Source organism: Hermetia illucens, chromosome 1 (genome assembly GCF_905115235.1).
Source record: "Hermetia illucens chromosome 1, iHerIll2.2.curated.20191125, whole genome shotgun sequence".
NCBI lineage: Eukaryota > Metazoa > Arthropoda > Insecta > Diptera > Stratiomyidae > Hermetia > Hermetia illucens.
Genome location: NC_051849.1, coordinates 74,032,798 through 74,052,795, shown reverse-complemented (window position 1 = coordinate 74,052,795; position 19,998 = coordinate 74,032,798). Strand labels below are relative to the sequence as shown.

General features: G+C 45.0%; 1 protein-coding gene across 1 annotated transcript in view; it reads right to left on the bottom strand.

Moving 5' to 3' along the window:
- Window positions 1-19,998, bottom strand: part of LOC119661173 (homeobox protein 4) — a 148,312-nt gene that overhangs the window by 46,780 nt on the left and 81,534 nt on the right. The window contains exon 4 of the mRNA XM_038070390.1: window positions 808-1,367. Coding sequence (XP_037926318.1) covers window positions 808-1,367 — 560 coding nt within the window. The remainder of the gene's footprint in view (window positions 1-807; window positions 1,368-19,998) is intronic.

Here is a 19,998-nt window from a genome sequence, read left to right as displayed (position 1 = left end):
TCTGGGAGGGGCATAGGTGCGAAAAAGGTAGAAGGCTATACATACCCCACACATTTTCAAGCACAGATGAAGCAAGGTTAGGAGGGATGATGTGGTATCGTTTCACTAGGGGCTGTCTAGCCATTGCACTGTTTTTGTCGGTTGAAAGTTCGTTCTTACAAAAATAACGCCTTTTATCAACGACGCATATCTCAATAGCTAAATGGCAAAATATTTAAGTAGATACTATGCGTAAGTGGCAAGTTAAGGGAAGAGCACGGACACCGTTTAACTTTGCGGATAATCTGTCTGTTCAGCAGTTAAGACACTGCAGAACAGTCCATTCCAGAGCATCAGTTAACCTTTCATGAGGGTCCCAATTATTTGAGAAAGTGGACGATGTAATTTGATGCAGTACTTTGAGCGGGGGCAGCTAATCGACAAAGCCATGAACATTTATTTAATATCCCTTTTCCCTTAACGCTTCAAAAGCGCAAAATGTCCAGACACGGTAGCTTGACGTTCCTTTGTCGGCAGACAAAATCCCGCCTAAAGTCATTAAAACAAATTTGAAAAAAGTATAATTTTAATAACGTTGAGAACCGCCACAAAAACTATTAAACATTTTGCTCGGAGTATCGTGGACTCACAAGGAGCCGCCATTCTAGAGATTCTCGTAAAATCCTTTCCGGAATGAAATTGGTGGCGTCCTCACAAAGGAATTGTGCGGGAAACAAGCTTGAAAGCTTCAATTTAACTTTGCCGAGACCGTAAAGACAAGCGCGGAATAACGAGAAAGGAGAAAAATCCTTCGTAATTTAAACTTACCTGTTCCGCTCGCAGTTAGTAGTCGTTAGATTTCCCACGCTCGTTGATTTTTTCCACTTTTCCTCCTCGAGGTATTTCCAGAACTTTGTCTTCTTGGCAATTATCGTGGATTTTAAGTTCGAGGATTTTTTTGAAAAGGACGACGATGATGTAGTCGTCGCCGGCGCTACTGTGGATGATGTCACACCTGACGAAGGGAATTGTTGCTGCTGCTGCGAGTCATAAGGAAGGGCGTGGAGGCTATGATGGGGGTTGGGGATGTGATTCTGCAAGAGATGATCGCTGTGCTGGTTGGGGCTGTAGTGAAAAAGTTTCGGAATAGTTCTTGTAGATGTCGTCGTCGCTGTTGACGTAGTCCTTTCCGTGGCGGATAGATGCGGCACTTCAGTGGTGTGGTTACTACTGACTAGGGTGGCGGAGGAACTTCGGTGGAGACAATCGCCCGAGTAGTTGGATGGTGTGTTTCGCGATGAACGTTGCTCCACTTTCCCGTTCTTCGCTTCACAGGATACATTGTTGATGGTGGTGGGTGCTCCGAAGAGATTAAGGCGACCGAATTCCTGCAAAGTTTGAGAATTTATTCCTTTAGAGAAGCACATGTTGGAACGGGGATAATTTATAGTAAGCTTAGTTGGTTGAAACAATATTCAATGAGGAAATATGGCAGATAACGCTCGACTAATGTGGATAGTTGGATGTTTAGCTAGAGTTAAGAGGCGGTTACTTTGGTAATTGCGATGGAAATTTGCAGATAGGCAAGAGTAGTTAGTTAGTAGAAATTACTCTACTTTCCCTTCGATATTATACTTAGAGATTGTTTTTGAAGTTTTAAGCGGTTTGAAGCGAAACGATTACTTTTTTTGGATTAAATTGCTAGGGAGACGCGTTTTTTTTGGTAGAAAACGAGGTCAAGATAAGCAATAAAACCAACAGTAAGGCAACCGTTTACTGAATCTGTGGCATAGTCGTATATTGTGCTGTATCGAACCAGGCAAGCAAACTCTAGAGTGAAAATCTACATAGGAGACTGATAATAAAATTAAAAAGTAATCAAACCTTTCAAATCTGATTATTCAATAGGCAAATGTTGTTTTCAAAAATAGGTGAGTAAAAATTATATGATCTACTCAGGGGTGATGACAGTGGAGAGAGAAGGAAGTGATGGCTATGAATCTGGAGCAAAATTAGATAGATATGTTGGCGAGACCTCCATTCACCCTGAGTCCGACTTATCCCTTTATGGTCTTGCTCATGCATTCCTTCGCGAAGGAAAGGGTACTAATATGCCCGTTCTATTCAGAATGTTGGGCGTACTGCCAAAACCTTAAATCCATTTTGTGGAAAGAGTGGTTTACATAATTGTTGCTAGCACGAAATACCCAGAACTGCAATAGATATTAACTATAAAGGAAAAAGAAATTTTAAGGTGACCTCAATTAGAATTTACATTTTTACCCCTTTCTTAAATGAACTCAGCATATTTGTCGGGGCAGTAGCAAATGCAATCCTAGGGGCGAGAAGTTGTTTGATTTTATCACTTCAGCTAGTTTAATGACCGGCAACGTGGGGCCATGAAGACGTGAAGTGTACTAGATGAAGTCTCACTCTCAGGTCACCGTTACTTAGAATTTAGTCTGACTATTGCAGGCGAAGATGGAATCATTGGAAAATGGATTGGACAAAGTTCTATGAACTTCTTGGCGACAGAGTGCAGGACCAAGGACCCCTTTGGCGATAGAAGATCAATTGGAAACTCTGAATCGGGCACTTTTACAGTGCTTTGAAGAGGGTTGTCTTATTTCCCGAGGACAACGCGGTAAAACGGTTCCATGGTGGAACCGAGAACTGCAAAGACTCAACCAGACGACTTTTAAGTCTTGCTTGCGAAAGCATTGAAGAGGCGTTTGACTTTCAAAAGCATGGTCTTGATAAAACTTTAATTAAGTGGATCAACGTTATGCTATCGCAGAGATTGTTGTGTACTGAAGTGGGTCTTAATCGCTACCTAACAACGGAAGCGACGAAGGGCTGCCCTCAAAGAGATGTGCTATTGCCATTTCTGCGGAGTATGTTGATAGCCTCACTGCAAAATTTGCCAATACACGCTTAAGCTTATACGGATGGCTGCGCTAGTTGTTGGTAGAGATCTCGGAACGGTGTGCAGGAATACACAACGCGCCGTTTATTTGATCGACAGTTTTTGTTTCAGGCGTGAATTTTCAGTAAATCCAAATAAAACCCCAATGGTATTATTTACAAAAAGAAGGAAAGTGAATGGTCTAGATGAAACTAGCTCTCCTAGTTTATGGGCTGCGTAGGCAGACTTTTGCCTCCACATGGGGACTTATGTTTCAGGTAGTAATCTGGATATATGTTGCTATCATTAGACGGATGTTAGTTTATGCATCCGCAGTGTGGTGTGTTAAGGTGTAACAAAAAGTTTTCTCGGTTAACTAGCCACACTGCAAAGAACTGTATGCCTGAGTAGCACCGATGCCATGAGCGCGACATCCGGTGCATTTCTGGATGCATTACTCAATTTGCTGCCCTTGGATTTGTTTATTCAGAGCACTGCAATGATAGCAGCTCATAGACTAATTAGGTTAGATCTATGGGGAAACAGTGGACAAGGGGAATAGAAGATGGAAGAGTTATTGGGAGAACTGAATCCAGTTTCCGTAATGCCTTCTGATTCTTGGATCCCATACATCTGTTCGGTACAAGATATGAAGTTATCTTGAAACGAGAGAAAGCTGAGACGAACCAGTAGAATGCGTGTCAGAATATACTGCCGTCTCCAACTCCGATGCCTTAAAAACAGGATTCTGGAGCTGGAGTCCACCTTTCGAAAAAAACCGAGAAGTGGGCTTTCCCTTGGGAGAATATACAACGGTCTTTCAGGCTGAAGGGTATACGATGCTAAGGGCGGCAACCTGGATGACTGACGGGTGGTTGAAGGGCAAGCGCATCGCAGTCTACAGCGATAGACTAGCTGCAATGAGGACGTTGAACAGTCCTTTGATAACTTTCAAAATCGTTCAGGATTGTAGAATAGATTGAACTCTGTTTTTAGATTCAACACGGTGAAACTACTCTTGGTACCCGATCATATTGGTGCGGAGGGAAATAAAAACTCGGATGCTTTGGCAAAAACGGTTCAATTTTCCCCATACCTAGAATGGAACAAGCAATTCGGAGTGGCCAGGTTGCTGAACCTTAATGCTGCTAAACACAACAAAAGTTCCCTGTCAGAATCAAACAAACATAGTACAAAGTTTATCCTGTCGAAAAGGAGGAAGACTTGAAGAAGTATTGTGGGCATTCTGCCAGGTGCTAGTGAGCTGGGCATTTGTTCAGAATAGGTATTCTCCAAGATGATACGTATCCATCCTGGAATGAGGCAGCGGAATTCACGAAACGTTTTCTATATGAGTGCCCCGCCTATGGATGCATCAGACATTAGATTTTTGGTGCTGATTTTCTGTAACTGTAATGCGATACCTAACGAATTCGGGGGAATCGAGTAAAATGGACGGCTAAGGTCTGAGTGCTCAGAGGCTTTGTCCCCTCTAAACAGACAACAGACACATGTATAAATCAGGGATTAGATTATTGAAGCTAAAACATGAGCGTCCGAGAATCGAACCATATGCTTGTTATGTTATGTTTTGTCCCAGCTATCGCATGACTCCTTCACGTCTTATTTTGGCAGAGTTGGAGAATAGTTGCCCTCCTAAGGCTCGGGTTTTTGAAAGTTTCGAAAACTTTTGCACACTCGCACATGGTACACGTTAGCGAAAATGATATGAATAAATTACGAAAAGGCGAGTCTGGCTCAGTTGTAGGACTGACTTTTATTTCCATTTTATTGTCACCATTGCCCATCAAGTAATTTTTTCCCAGGTAGGGATGGAGCCTGTAAGAGACCTACAAGGTTGAAAATCGGAGATCGTAAAGCTGTTAAGTGAAAGCGGTGAATCAGCAAACTTTTGAAAAGTTGTGGCTGAATCAGATGTCTTTTTGACCTTTGTGTTGGTACTTAAGGGAAGGTGCAGAGGTGGGTATTGGGGTGGATCTCGCATTGACTTGTCGATCTGGATGAAGGCAGCTTGTACATCTCGGGTGATATTATTGGTCGCCTGACGACTTATGATTTTTAAGGCGATGAATTGCACCAATTGTTTCTTTCATTTTCGGTGGTGGCAGCATTTGTCCGTCGTTTTCAGATGGCGGAGCCTCCAAATCACCGATATTCTGGTTATTGAGCAGTTCACCAAAGCACTTGGCCGATCGCTTCAACACGCTCTTACGGTCAGAAATTAGATATTCCTCTTTGTGTCGACATAATGAGCATCGTGGTGTATAACTGTGTGGTTGCTTCGTGTTCTTTTCGAGTTCAGAGTTCACAGACCTGTTGGATTTCCCAGGCTTACTTATTTCGTCTGTAAATCGCTTCACCGCTCGACGAACTTCGTAATAGGTCCCTGCGCGTGCATTCCATGAGAGTGCTATTTTACTCGGTATGCAGCATTCTTTCATTCCATTGCTAGCTTACTTTCATCGTTGAAAAAGCTGTTCCTACTTCTTTTGCGATTGGGGTCAAGTATATTTGTGGCCGTATCAATGATAATTTTCTTCAGGTGGTTACGAAGATCATTTGTCAATACTTCATCTCCAGGCCCTCAGTTGACTGCGGTTATTGTGGCTTCCATTTCCCCTTATAGGTGTTATGAAGGGCTGTGTTGTGGATGACTTTAGTGTTTAATCTAACACTGCTAAAGGCTGCTAGAGGATATACCTTCCGGTGTTGTGATTTGAGCCCGGAGTACGATGCCAACTAGATAGTGATCCGAGTCCATATTGGCCCCCTGTTCTGACATTCATCAAGGCGGAGAATGGCGTCGTTCTATTAACACGTGGTCATTTTGATTCAAAGTGGTCGCTTTTGGAGTGGCCTCTGTTTGTTTGTGAACCGTTGTCCGCCGAAACCTGGTACTTCCAACAACCATTTCGTGCGACATTGCTGATTGAAATATTCGCAGTCCGTTATTGTTGGCATTTTTTTGTAAACTTTGGAAGTTAACGTACTGCTTGAATACGGGATGCGCCCTTACTTAGCTGAAAATTAGTTTGGTTGCTAATTTCTTAGACTCTTACAGAAAGGTTTCTAATTGAATTCGTTAATTTCAAGAAAATCTATCGAACCATGGTTTCCATGCAAAATCCCTTCTTCTCTGGGTTTCGAAGATTCCGCGTTGTTTCCGGCATCATTATCCACGCCAGTAAGTTTGCATAAGACATCGGTCAACCGTTGTATTTTTGAATATTTTTATTTTTAGGGGTTAACTGTTACAATACGTCCCACAAACCCAAAAGTATTCGAACTTCATTGAACCCAAAAACCTAAGTACGCGTTGCATACACGTGCATTTCCGCCACGCGCATTTTTTCTATTCATTCATTCAAGTTCATTAAGTTATCATATTGCGCGTATGTGCATTTCCGCCAATAGCACATTTTTTATTCTTTCGATTTTGCTGATGCAACAATTAGCATGAACTAATTATTGCAACAGCTCAGCAATAATTTTATATAAATTCATAAAATTCAGAATTAGGAAGGGTTAGTCTATTTTCGCGCGACAAGTACGGGACAAGTCTCCTTACCCCGATTGCCCAGTGTGAGACTACAGTGGGGTACTTGGTTCTTCTATCGGTTTTTGCCTGAAACGTTCGCGGTTAATAAAAGTGTTAACCAAAAGTTGGCTCGTTACCGTAGAAAGCATTCTACTGGAGAACTTTAAAACTACCAACCTTTTTTTTTTTGAGTAGGGTAGGTGAATGCGAACACCTCCCTGTCATCAGAGAACTAGCCCGGAACCGTTTGACACATTACTTCGGGCTAGCCCTCCCGCTCTCCAGGCTTTGGGAGCCTTCAAGTCAGGAAATTCCTTTCACCAACGGGAGGGGAGGGGAGGAAGGGAGTTGTTAGTTCAGGGAACCCCTTACCGTCCGATCCCTCTGCCGGTCGAGTTCAATCTTCTTCGTAGTAAGAAGAGCCCGAACATAATGCGCAATACTAATGTTGTCTGGAGAGAGCTCCCCTGTGTCTGCATAAAGCTGCTGGCGGAGGCCATCCCACCTCTCGCAAGCGAAAAAGGTGTGTTCAGCGTCATCCGGCACTCTATTGCAGAACACACAATCAGGAGATCGCGCCTTCCCAACCCTGTGCAGGTAAGACTGAAAACCTCCATGCCCACTTAGAAGTTGGGTAAGGAAGTTATCAATCTCACCGTACTTTCTGTTCAACCATGGGTCTAATTTGTCGATGAGCCGCGCAGTCCACTTACCCCTTGGCTCATTTTGCCAAGAAACTTGCCACTCGTTAAGGGTGCGTTGACGTTCTTCACGGGCAACCACTTCTCTTAAGTTTTCGCCCTTACGGCGATAGATAGCTTTGCGCTCCTTGGCAAGGAGGGCAACGGGGATCACTCCCGCAATCACCATCACAGCCGGTTCGGAGACAGTGCGATAAGCAGACGCCACTCGCAAAGCTCCCCGCCTCTGCACTTGAGCTAGGCGTTTACGATGCACCTCCTTGTTAAGGGCATCAGCCCATACCTCCGCACCATAGAGAAGGACGGACTGCGTTGCTCCCATGAGGAGACGTCTCCTAGTTGATATAGGGCCGCCCACATTCGCCATTAGCCGACTCAAGGCCGCGACTCCTGCTGCAGCCCTGTCCGCGGCTGCTTTGATTTGCTCGAAGAAGCTCATCTTCGAGTCGAGCATTAAACCAAGGTATTTAACCGCTGGTTTTGACTCTATAGTCAACTCGCCGATCGATATGGGACGCAAGGTCGGGATTCTCCTTCTGGTCAGGATGACTACTTCGGTTTTCTCCAGCGCAAAGTTGAAACCGTGAGCAGTCATCCATCCGCTTACCCGTCGCATCAATATGCCAAGTCTGCTTTGCGCCTGTTCAACAGTGCGTCCGGCAACAAGTGCCGCAACGTCGTCTGCATAACCGACCAGGCGCGACTCTTCAGGCATATCGAGTCTCAGCAGACTATCGTAGGAAGCGTTCCAGAGGTCCGGCCCTAGGATGGATCCCTGCGCTACTCCCGACGTGATTTCCATCCTCCTCTGGCCCTCTAGCGTCTCATAGAACAGGGAGCGGTCTTTCAGATAATCCCTCAATATCGGCAAGAGATAGCTTGGCACGTGAAAGGAGTTCTCTAGTGTGCCCAGCATATCTGTCCATCTTACGGAATTGAAGGCATTTCTGACGTCAAGCGTTATGAGGAGCACTATCCGTCGAGATCGGCGGCTGTGCGCCCCGGCTCGATTAAACGCATCTACGACCTCCATAACAGCATCCACTGTAGATTTCCCTGTTCTAAACCCGAACTGCCTTGCGGATAAGTCCCTGGCAGCACGGATCGCTTCAGCGAGTCTACCCCTGATGAGCTTCTCGAGCACTTTTCCGGCCGTGTCAAGCATACACAGCGGTCGGTATGCAGACGGGAGCTCCGGATCTCCTTTACCCTTACGGATTAACGCGAGTCTGGCCACTTTCCAGCGAGAAGGAAAAATGCCCTCCTTCAAGCACGCGTTGAACGCTTCGAGCAGCAATTCTGGCCGTTGGCGGAACACCAGTTTGTAAACTTCCGCCGGGATGCCATCAGGGCCTGGCGCCTTCCTGTTTTTCATAGTGAGAACCGCTTCTTCGAGTTCTCCCATTGTGAAAAGGGGGCAATCCACGAGGCTTTCCGCGCTGTTTACATCAACCCGTACAGGGGGTCTGGGGAACAATGCCCGCACAATGCGGTCCATCTGGTCGGTGCTCAGTATGCAGGGCTTCCGCAGAGCCCCGATTTTCCGAGTGACAAGCTTATAGCCAAGTCCCCACGGGTCATCATTCACCTCATTAACGAGATTTTGCCAGCCGCGAGCTTTGCTTTTATTTATAGCGCTGCGGAGTCTCCTTTTTGCTGATCTATATTGTGCCTTTATGGCACATGCCTCCTCGTTGGCGTACAAACGTTGTGCCAAACGGCGGAGCTTATGACACTCCTTCCGTAGGTCGGCAATTTCCGCCGTCCACCAGTACATAGAAGGCTTGTCGCGCCTGGGGCCCCTCCGGGGCATGGAAGTCTCACACGCCGTCGTTATCAGATTCATCACTGAATTTACGACGGTGTCAGCTGCGACACCACCACCCCCCGGAGTGCCCCCCAGTGCGGCCCTACCTGCTCCAAGAGCTTCGACGAACCTTCCGATGTTCACCTTCGCGACATTCCACACGCAGGGGGAACGTCGTGTTGGTGCTCGCCGGCAAGTAGCGTCAAACACTTCGAACGCAATGTACTGATGATCACTTGCCGAGAAGTCTTCTAGGACTCGCCACCCGTCCACCGATGATGCCAGAGATTCCGACGCAAAAGTGATGTTGGGAATGCTTCCTTCACAACCTGAGCGCCGAAACGTTGGCGTGGATCCGGTGTTTAAAATTACGAGTCCGGTTCTCGCCGCCATTTCCAGAATCCGTTTCCCTCTGGAGTCTGATTGAGGCATGCCCCATTCAAGAGCCCTGGCATTAAAATCACCGCCAACCAGGATTCGTCCCTCCGTGCTCGAAACGGCGTCCTCCAGAGCATCAAGCCGGCGTTGAAAGTCCGGAATCGACTCATTCGGCGTCAGGTAAACGCTAAAAAACGTTATCCCTAAACACCGGATCCAGGCAAATCCGTCCCCCCGGCCTTCGGCAAGAACACGAAGTCGAACGTCGTCCCGAACCCAGATGGCAGCGGTGCCCGATAAGTCCAGATACCATGAGGACGGGGCCTTGTTTCGGTATTGCTCGCTAATCAGCACTAGATCAGCATTTACTTCCGCAGCGAACTGCGCTAGCAACTGGTGAGCGGTTGCACTCCGGTGCATGTTAATTTGCAAAATGCGGATCATGGCGTTCGCACCCTAGCCCTCTCCAATTCCGCCCTGAAGATCGGACACCGTCCCGAGCCCGCAGTGTGTGCGACGCTTTCGCCAGACGCACCACGATCCCTGCAGAGAACACAGCTCTCGCTTTCCTTGCAAGTCTTCGCTTGATGACCCGCTTGGCCGCATCTCCGGCATGCTGTCCTCCTGTCCGGACCCTTGCAAGCTGCTGACGTGTGTCCATAGTCCAGACACCTGTAGCACTTGGTGGGGACTATCCGCATTCGTACCCTGCATACTACCCATCCGATTTTGATTCTCCCGCTGTTAAGGAGTTTCCTCGCATATTGCTCGGGGACATCCACCACGGCAAGTTTTTGGCCTCGAGCATTTACAGAGGTAATAGCTACCCGGGCATTGGTTACCTCTGGACATTCACGCTTTAGCGCCTCCTCTACTTCGACCTTTTCTGTGAGGCAGTCAAGATCCCGTATTTCCAGAGAGCACATGGGTTCTAGGCTGGAAGCAAGGGCCTTCTCCCCCAATAGCCCCTTGACCGCTTCGCAGAACGTGCTCTTGTTGGTCGTCTTTGGGCCCAATTCGACGAGAACTCCACCACTCCTCGTTTTCCGTATCGAAGACACCTCTGCTCCGTTCTCCTCGGGTTTCATCCTGTAGCGGATTTCACTAAGGACTTCCGCAAATGTCTTGCCTTCCGTCGGCTTAATGAGCAGAGCCGACGGTCTAGTCCTTCTTCGTTTCGTCGTTTTTTCCGCTACTGGCTTTGGGTTGGCAGCCTCCTTGTTTTTGGACAGACGTGTCTCTGGCGCTGGAGTCCGTTGTTTCTTTTTATGCTTTTTTCGCCTTTTTTTTGGGCCTTGGAGACTACTTCGATAAAGTCTCCTTCAGGCACGTCGTCCTTTTTCCGCTTTTTCCCCTGTTCACTTTGCAGAGGGCTATCTGCGGTCCGTTTGACGCAAGCAGCATTCTCAGCGGGGATGCGACTGTTTCTGCTCTACAATCGTCTTCCGCTGCTCTCCACGTGCGTCTATAAAAGGAAACGCGGTCCAGTAGTTCCTCCAGTTACCAACCTTGAGAAATGCTCATATACACTACATGCGCCTAAAATTTACATAGAATGTGAAATCCAAGGGGAAGTGATAGTGCGCTGTATTCTCAAAAATAAGATAAAGCTATATATAGCCCCTCTCCTTTATAAAATTGAAAAGAGGGGACATCGAGGCTGCCACTATTTCTTCTCGTTACAAGTGAAGCATTACATCGTAATATCTTTGCAAAACAAAGTCAATGACCACCGGGCATGTCCATAGGTATTAGAGATGGACGCATCGGCCATAGAAGACGTTCTCGCGACAAGGCAGATGGCGCACCTTTCTAGAATGTTGGGTTTTTTTTTTAGGGGGATACACTTCTAGCTGGTTTATAGGGAAGTATTTCAACGAGAAAGTTCACAGGTGGTTCCACAAGTACCATGCTGAAACAATATTTGTCTTGCAGTTGGACAGGAAAATATAGGCGGACAGAAGGCAAGAAGGAGGTCTAGTTAACAGAAGCTTGAGCAAGGGTACTGTTATTTCCTACTAGTTTTATGACTTCAGATGATGAATGCATACATATGTCGAAATACGCTTTATTATGAAGGTGTATTTCCAGTAAACTCGTTATTGTAAAAGCCCTGGGGGTCGGGGGTTTGAGAATGCACTTGGAGTCTACCGTGCTTGTTGTAAGAGGTGACTAAAACGGATAGAAATTTGTAGGAAACTTAATTGCTACCGAAACGTCAACAAACGCCTCGGATAGGGTCTGACCTCACGACCACGTATTGAATGTGCACATGTTCCTCGGCAAGGGTTGTTCTGTTCTCATAATACTCGCTTTTTCGAACTCGAGCGGGAGCTCCAACGATATATGCTGGACATTGTGGGCCTAAGCGAAGTTAGATTGCGCGATTCGAGAAAGTCATTTCCTAAATTGAATGCTTGCTTCCTAAAATTAACATTGTGATCGTGATGAGTGGTCTTGATGGTAATGGTGGGAGGTTTGTGGATTTCTGCAATTTGCACCGCCTCGTCATTAGTGGCACATTGTTCGAGCTAAGAGCTTGCCATGAAGTCAGTTGGGTTTCAACTGATCGACACCGTATATGCAATCAGATCGACCACTTCGCGATCAGCAGTAGATTTAGGAGCTGTCTCTGAGGTATGGGTAACAAGAGACGCCCTGACCTCCGCGTCGTAGGGGATCATCATCTGATAGTCGCTTACGTTCACTTCTGTGAGAGTGGGGGAGCTGCGACCCGCCAAAACATTTACTGTTTATATGATCCAGCTGTCGCTTGAAAGTGGGAAGGTTATCTTGCTGATCGCATGGCAGATATACTGAATAACTCGCCGGAGAATTTTGCTGAGCATCGGACTGCCATCAAAAATGCTCTTTTCTTGGATGCTGCTCGCAGGTCATCGGTTGCGTCCCAAAAAGACGTTATAAGATCTGGCTGACTGCAGAATCGTGGAAGCGGATCGGCGAAAGGGGAGGATTGAAGACTTTTTTGACTGCTGCGAGTTATAGCGAATGTGACCTCCTCGAACTCCAACATCGACTGAAATCCTGAGAATCTCAATGTAGTGTGCGCTGTGATAAAAGTCGATTTGCTATTGCGATAGTCAGTGAAGCTAAAAATACCGCAGAATGGAATGATTTCAAAAATGTTTACTGCATCACGGAAGAGCTTGGATGTGATTACACATTTTTAAATATTCCTATGAAGCACGTCGACGGTCGACCCCTCATTCACACTGAACAGCAACTAAAAAGGTAGAAAGAACACTTCACAGCCTCTTGTGGATGAAATGATTAGTTATCTTAACATGCGGATATGGACTGTCCCTCCAAATAGAAGAGGAATCAGTTCGGCCATCAATGCATTCAAACAGAGTAAAGCCTCTTTGCTTGACGGCCTCACCGATAGTTATTTGTCACTTCACCTGCAGTTATTGCTAAAATATTACTGAAATTTTTTTTTGATTGGGATTTCTGAGTTCGCGTCCACTTGACGATGAACTGGACCACTTGGAAAGAACTTACTTTCTAACCTATAGATCGCTGTTTGTGGGTCAGACGCCTAAGATATTCAAAAAATTGACCGGCGGTTTCGTCCACGGCAGAGGCGATTCATCAGACGTCGCTTCACCTCTGCGAGAGGCAGAGACGAATCGAAAGCAGTGACACCACCGTGAGTGGAGCAAATTTCGTAAAATTTTCTTTAAAGACCGAAAAGTGGGGATGTCCTGCAAGCAAAACTTGGAAGATCAATAATGCCCAAAGGAACTTCAAGGGAAGTCCTCGTCCTTGGCAATCGTGCTTAACGAGTGCTTAGAGGCAACGCTAACTTCGAAATTGGGCAAGGCTGTCCAGTGAGCTCTTCTGTGTGAGGTATGAAGATATGACTTCTATACCGGGTTTAAATCCAGGAAGAGTAATTGTTGAACTGAGTCCTGAATATAACCCGTGCGAATAAGCAGGCTAAAGATGGGCTGTGGATAATGATACCACTTTTCTGAGGCGAAGCTGAATTGGTCTATCTAGAGAAGCGTCTGCCCAAGGCGAAAACTTAAAACACGAGGTTGAAGAGCGAGGAGCGAATAAGATGGAATAAGTCCCGTTTTACGAATTTTATGGCAATGATATGAATCCGCTGAAGCCAGGGGCCTGAAAACAAGTAGCTAAAAAATGCGACGGCAAAAGTAGGTTAGATATGCTTTCGGCCTAGTAGAAGTCCACTACTCTTGCGCTAGCCGATTAATCAGAGCTGACAATTTGGAATCAAAGAACTTTGACTAGGGCTGGGAAACGTAAGAGATAAGTTCATTTATGAGATGTTTTCTCGCAGCGTCAGCACATCGCAACGTATTTACTAAATAAAATATTTTAATGATATATTAGATAACTTTATTTCCAAGGACAAAGTGACTTTAGCGATAAGGCCGTCGAAAGGATATGGAGAGTATTTACACTCTGGGATGGAGAAGTTGACCACCTGTCCTGAGCGCTATAATCTTCAAATAACCATTAGTGCAGAGACGAATGCATATCATAGTGCAACAGAAAGGGTGGGTATCCTTACAAATTTATTACCAAACATAATTTGATCCCCATACTTCCCCTCCCGCATCCTCCGTTCCAGAGCCAGATTGCAGATTAAATACGTCCCTCCAAGTGTTTCTAATGGCCAGGTTGCTAATAACTTCCCACATTGATTTTAAATTTCCTTGATGAGCGCCAACGAGTTAAATACATCCCCGAACTTCCGGAGGGTAATAGACAAGTTTCACTTTCTTAATTGTGTGTGGAATATGAACAAAATAAATCTCAAGGACTTTCAATATTGGCAAGTTTCCTGCTTTCATGATAATTCGCCCATAAGACTGCGGAATGTTAATAGCCCATTCAGCGCCGTCCTGCCGCGTCTTTCGTCTTCAGGCAAATTGAATTTCGAGGTACCATTAATTTGCATCTGATTAATGTTGTTCAGAGATTTATCTGGCACTGCAGGGCGGAAACGGGGTGTGCGCTAGTAACATCGGATGCTCATCTTCCGTCTGGCTTCCCGGGGTTGGTTCCATGTAAATGCGGTTTACATAATGACTTTATATAATTAAAATCTGTTGAAATCGAGATCCGGAGTAGTGTAGCGTTATGCCCGCCACCCTTTTCAATTGGTTGTCGGCGAAAATGTTGGAGGTTTTAATTAAATTATTTTAACTAGGTCATATTGTGTTCCAGTTTTTAGGGAGCAGGTGTGTTTGCTAATGTGTCGAACATTTAGAGGGTGTCGTGTTTTTGCTTCCTTATGAGTTTCCGGACCATTTCGGAAGTTAAAATATTTGAACAAATGTTATGCAGATGTGATGCTAGTCCTGGAGTTGAAAATGGGGCTAGGGACATTACCAGCTTTCAACAGTTTTAGACATTAATGATTGATGTGGTGAATGTGAGGAAAAATGGTTGATGATTTAAGGGATTCACATCGAAACGTTTTGATTTAGGGTTAATTGAATGATGAGGGTGAGAAATTACCCTCATTAGAGTTAAAGGGGTATGAATTATTAGGACTCTAGTAAATTTAAGGTGATGCAGTTATAAACGTTCCTCAATTAATGAGTAAGCGGTACCGCTTAGTAGTCAAAGCACATGAAAGAGCTGTAGGGACGTATCATAAGTTTGGACAGATAAGGTGACAACCGACGAATGGGGCAAGAGCATAATCGGTTCGAAATAAAAAATGGAAATAAAATGAAATAACTAGATAACTACGTCCTGCACACCTGGCCAATCAATGTCCTACATCTGTGCCGCATCCACCCGCTACTAGTGAACTTTTTGGCGATAGTCATGGAAGGGTGGCAAATCACCTCAGAGTTCATCCGCATACGGATAGGCATCTTCCTCTTCATTGAGTCCCCTTTAGTTTTCTATGGCAATGAGACTCCTTTGCTGGCTACTGTATGAGGGCATAGTTTGGTAACAAAATAGGATTTACATGCTAAGTGCGAGCTGACGCACTTGATCCACCTAGATAACATCAAGTTATACGCTGATACTGATGACCATTTTAGAAGTCTGTTGCGAATAGCAGACATGTTTAGCCGTGCCATTCAAGCCATATGCAAAGGTCATCACGAGCCGCGTAACCTCCACACCCAAGCTCTTCTACAAGGAACCTATGCTTAAGTTAATGATCTGACTTCCCGTGACGTGTGAAGTTGGTATTGAAATCTCATCTCTCGGGGAAGAATAAAGTAAGCATACTGAACATAGACTTAAATTCTTGCATTCGAGATAATGCCGTGGACGAATATTGGAAAACGGCCAGCTGCGGATACGGACTATGTCCAAATTCCGATTGCATCACCCAAATTCTGCGGTGGAGAGGATGTAACTTCCTCATAACATCGGAGGCTAGGGAACATTACCGTCAAGCCGATTCGCTATGCAATTATTTTTACAGCAAGAGCGGATCGATGAATGAAAATCGAAGGCAATGCACGGCGAACACGTGAATTACTTCTGGCAGCCATTTGTCGATCTACATTCGTCGAATAGTTGCCGGTGTTCAGGGGCTCTTTGCTGAGACGGGGAGATTTACGTGTGCCATTCCGGGTGCTTGGTCGGAGCGGCTAGAGAACGACCAGTGCAAAATGTGTTTCGGCGTTAGAGACATCGCATGTATTGGTACCGGCAAGTTCTAAGTGATCGCTACATACCTCACAAGAAGCTTGATGTACTGTTAGTTGACAATGCGGGTCGCGTCGCATGTACTATATTATTGATGTTGCTATCTCTCATAATAACATAAAAGATTGAATACATAAATAATACGTGGAGAAGAAGGTGAACTATGGCCACTAGCTCGGGGAATCAAAGAAATTTGGCGTCTCGAGAAGGTCTTTGTAGTTCCCATAATATTGTCAGTTACAGGTACCTAAATTCCTCACGGTTTCTTGATGTCTTGGGACTGTCACACAGTCTGATTCAAACCATGCAGAAATACACCTTTCTTTATACGTGCTTGATGTTGCGGGTAGTTCCCGTCGGATTCTTTCATTAACCTACTACCGGTTACCACCACTAGAGCCCCTTTACATTTATTTTTAAACAGTTAGGATTGCCTAAAGCTAATGCTTGGCACTTAGTAGCCAGGTAAAATCCAGCATCTGCCAAATGGCGTAACCGATCACGACGAGCCGATCCCGCTTGTGAACGGGACAAAGGCTGAAAAAAAGAAGAATTCAGGCTAAAATAGCAATAGTATTCGCTGATGCGTTTTAGGACCATTTTAGTTATTATCTTCGTTACAGCACTAAGCACGCAAATACTGCTCCAATCATCCATGACGCAAGTTGGGGTACGGAAACCACCTTTGACAAAAACCAACTTCTGGGTATTTAAAAAACAAGCTTGAAACTGAACTGGCTTCACGTATGAATGTTTTTTGAGTATTTCTTAGTAGGGACCGACGATTAATTTCATTCAGGGGTTTACCAAACTTTCCAATATTGTTCTTTATATTATGGCTTATGTTTCCAAATTCTGTGGAATGAATGGATGAGAAGATGGACTTGCATTTCCAGTATGTTACCAAAATGCAGCAATGTAATGCTATTGATTTTATTTGTGGTGCTATCGGTAGTGGTGATTAGTGGGTATTTTGGGAACTGGATGCCGATTAGAAGCATCACCATGAATTGTTGCAGATTTATTTCGGGCGGAAGCCCATTATCAGCGGTTTTTGCGTGCGAGCAAGCCGACCCTCGGCAATTAACTTCGTCTCCGCAATGTGCTGCATATCAGTTAGAAGAGAAGTTTCCAACAAAGCAAGTGCGCCCCAAAAACATCAAGAAGTATGAGATGAAAAGAAGTCGCTTACCGACGAAAGCTGTCACGACAATCATCAGGAGGAGATAGGAGATAGACCCATTTAGCTCGTGAATTCTAAGATCTTCCCTGATATATAAAGTGTCCAATGTCCAAGTTCAGGGAAGCTTCATGAGTGCGGTGTAAACAAAAAGCGTAATCTGGCCCAGATTTATAGAGAATAGAGCTTCGATCCGGATGCACTTATGAGATAGCTTCGAATGGAACTAGTTAAAGGCTTCGAGGGTATAAACGAATAATGTAAGCCATTAACGCCCTCTCCCAATCGAGATGGCACATAATGTCATAGACAACCAAAGTAACGGAGTGTTAGAAGAAGGAATGTCTTGTAGCTGTTCGGAAAAAGCAAGCTGGGTGATTCAGGTATGATAGCTTTTGTGAGTTTTTGATTTGAGAGATCAATTTGGACATAACTGCTTTATGACATTTATTTACGAAAAATAATTTCGGTCAATGACCACCAAGGCTGATTTGGCAGTAACCCATTGGGTCCACTTAATTTTTGAGTACATTTTTAATTGTTTCAGGTGTTATCTCAGCAATAGCAGCTTGAATTTCGGCCTCGAGGACTTGAATTGTTTTTGGATTCTTGGTGTAATATTATCTTTCGCCGCTAGCCATAGAAAGTAGTCCAATGACGTCAAATCGCAACTTCTTCTTTTTGGCCAATTAATACTATCTGTTTTGCTCATTATTCGATTTTCGAAAATAGGGCGTAAAAGATCGGTTTAGGCGATCGCTGTATGGCACGTAGCGCCGGCCTGTTGAAACCAAATTTCGTTTCTGTTTTCAATTTCTTCGCAGAACCAATCCGGCAACATTCCACGGTAGCGTTCACCATTGGCGGCTCTGGTAGCTCCCTCTTCATTTTCGAAAAAAAATCGATGATGCCGCTAGACCAGAGCCACTCGTTGTGGGTGCATTGGTTTCTGTTCGACGACGCGCTGGTTTTCTGTGGCCCAGATGGGACAGTTTTGCTTGTTCACAAAACCACCGAGGTGGAAATGAGTTTTGTCCGAAAAGATGATTTTTCGGTAAAATTCGCCATCCCCGGCTAAACGTTGTTTTCGGTTGACTGCACTAGACGAGTACTCACAAATCTTTTTCAAATGTCTGACAGGTTTCAAACCCCAACTCAAAGGACAATGACTATCTCAGTGAGGTGAAGATAGGGAAATTTAGTCGGGAATATTATTAGGACGCCCCTGCCTACTAGTTGAGGCGCCCGTGTGTTACACACTCATTGAGACTATAAGACACGTCCTTCTTCCTTTCTCAAACGGGCTTGGCATCGTCTTTGGCGCAGTCAACCGTTAATACCATAAATTGGTGTATGCCGAAAATTTAACTCACGAAAAAGGTAATACCAGTAAACATTATGTGTTTGTGAAGCATCACTAAGAGCCACAAGAGAAGCTATAATCGAGTTAAGATTGGGAATTATGGTCTCATCATCAAAGCAACCAAAATACTTGTGAACGATGATAGACGCGAAGCTCAGCTTTAAACACCATGTGCAGAACACAAGTAACTATTAGTGTGACGAGGATGAAGCCGCTCGAAGTAGGAGGTATTCCTATAGTGTGCTTACAACCGGGGTGATCCAGCTTGTTTTGTACAGTCCCAATTTCGGAAAGAGTTCTGCATGTCTCGTGTAAGGCACATTAACTCAGGGTCTAAGGAGTGATAGAAACCATTCTGAAGTCGGTTTCGCATCAAGCAACTGGCGGGGGCTCATGAAGTACGATCCCCAGGATACTCGCATTGGTGGGAATTAAGCTACGCGTCTCAAACGGAAACATTCTGTAAACGCTCGTAATTTATGAGAGAGAAAGTTGGTTCACACCAATGCTATTGTTGGAACCGAAGCTTACCAAAGTTTCTGTTATGAAATAGGATACTGTTGGAATTTAGCAACATGCGTGTGTTCATTTGAAAGTCAACCACAATACCCACGAATCCAATTTATTTCAACAGCCACGCTTCTGTCCCTACCAATTAACCATGAATCTAACTCTTGTCGAGGGGCGTGCTTACATTCCAGAAACTAATAATAGTCCGTTTTCACTATTGGGGGCAGTATTGACGTTTCAGTAGCAACAAAGTTTCAGAGTTTTCATGTAGTAACATAGCGCATAAATTATTAACCCTTTTAGTCACCTCTTACGATAAACAGGGAAGACTGACTAAATTCTTAAGTCCCAACTCACTGGGGAAGGAAAGTAAGATAGTGTAACTCTGGAGAGTATTCCTCTCCCTTTTGAATCAATGTGCTTTGGTTCTCCGGAAAACCGAGTGGTAGTAGACGCGAATCTGGTGTCGGATTGTTTTTGACGGTTACCGAAAGCCATGCTTTCTTGACCTGGGAGTCGAATTCTGACAGACTTCTGGCTACAAGATTCCGGTCCAGGTTAAAGAGCATCACAATTTCACTTTGCGATGCACCAACGGAGACTTCCGATGTAGTGCTTTGCCTTCTAAGAACAATTACATATAGTTCAGCGGAGGCTTTCCAAAGGTGACATTGTGATCTGAATGTCAAAGTGAGCTCTCACAACACTGATGGGGAAACTGGAGTAGTAGAAGCGGATCGAAAGTGATTGAAGGCTCTATTGGGCGTTGGAAATGATGGTGGGAAATTCAGTTTAGTGTGCGCCGTGACAAGAAGAGAATTTGCTATTGCGTTGGATAGAGAGGCACAAGATGCTGCCGGACGCAATTATTTCAGAAGTGTATACCCCATGAATGCATGTGGTCTCGTGGTCTTGTCAAGGATATCAACGGTAGAGTTCCCATC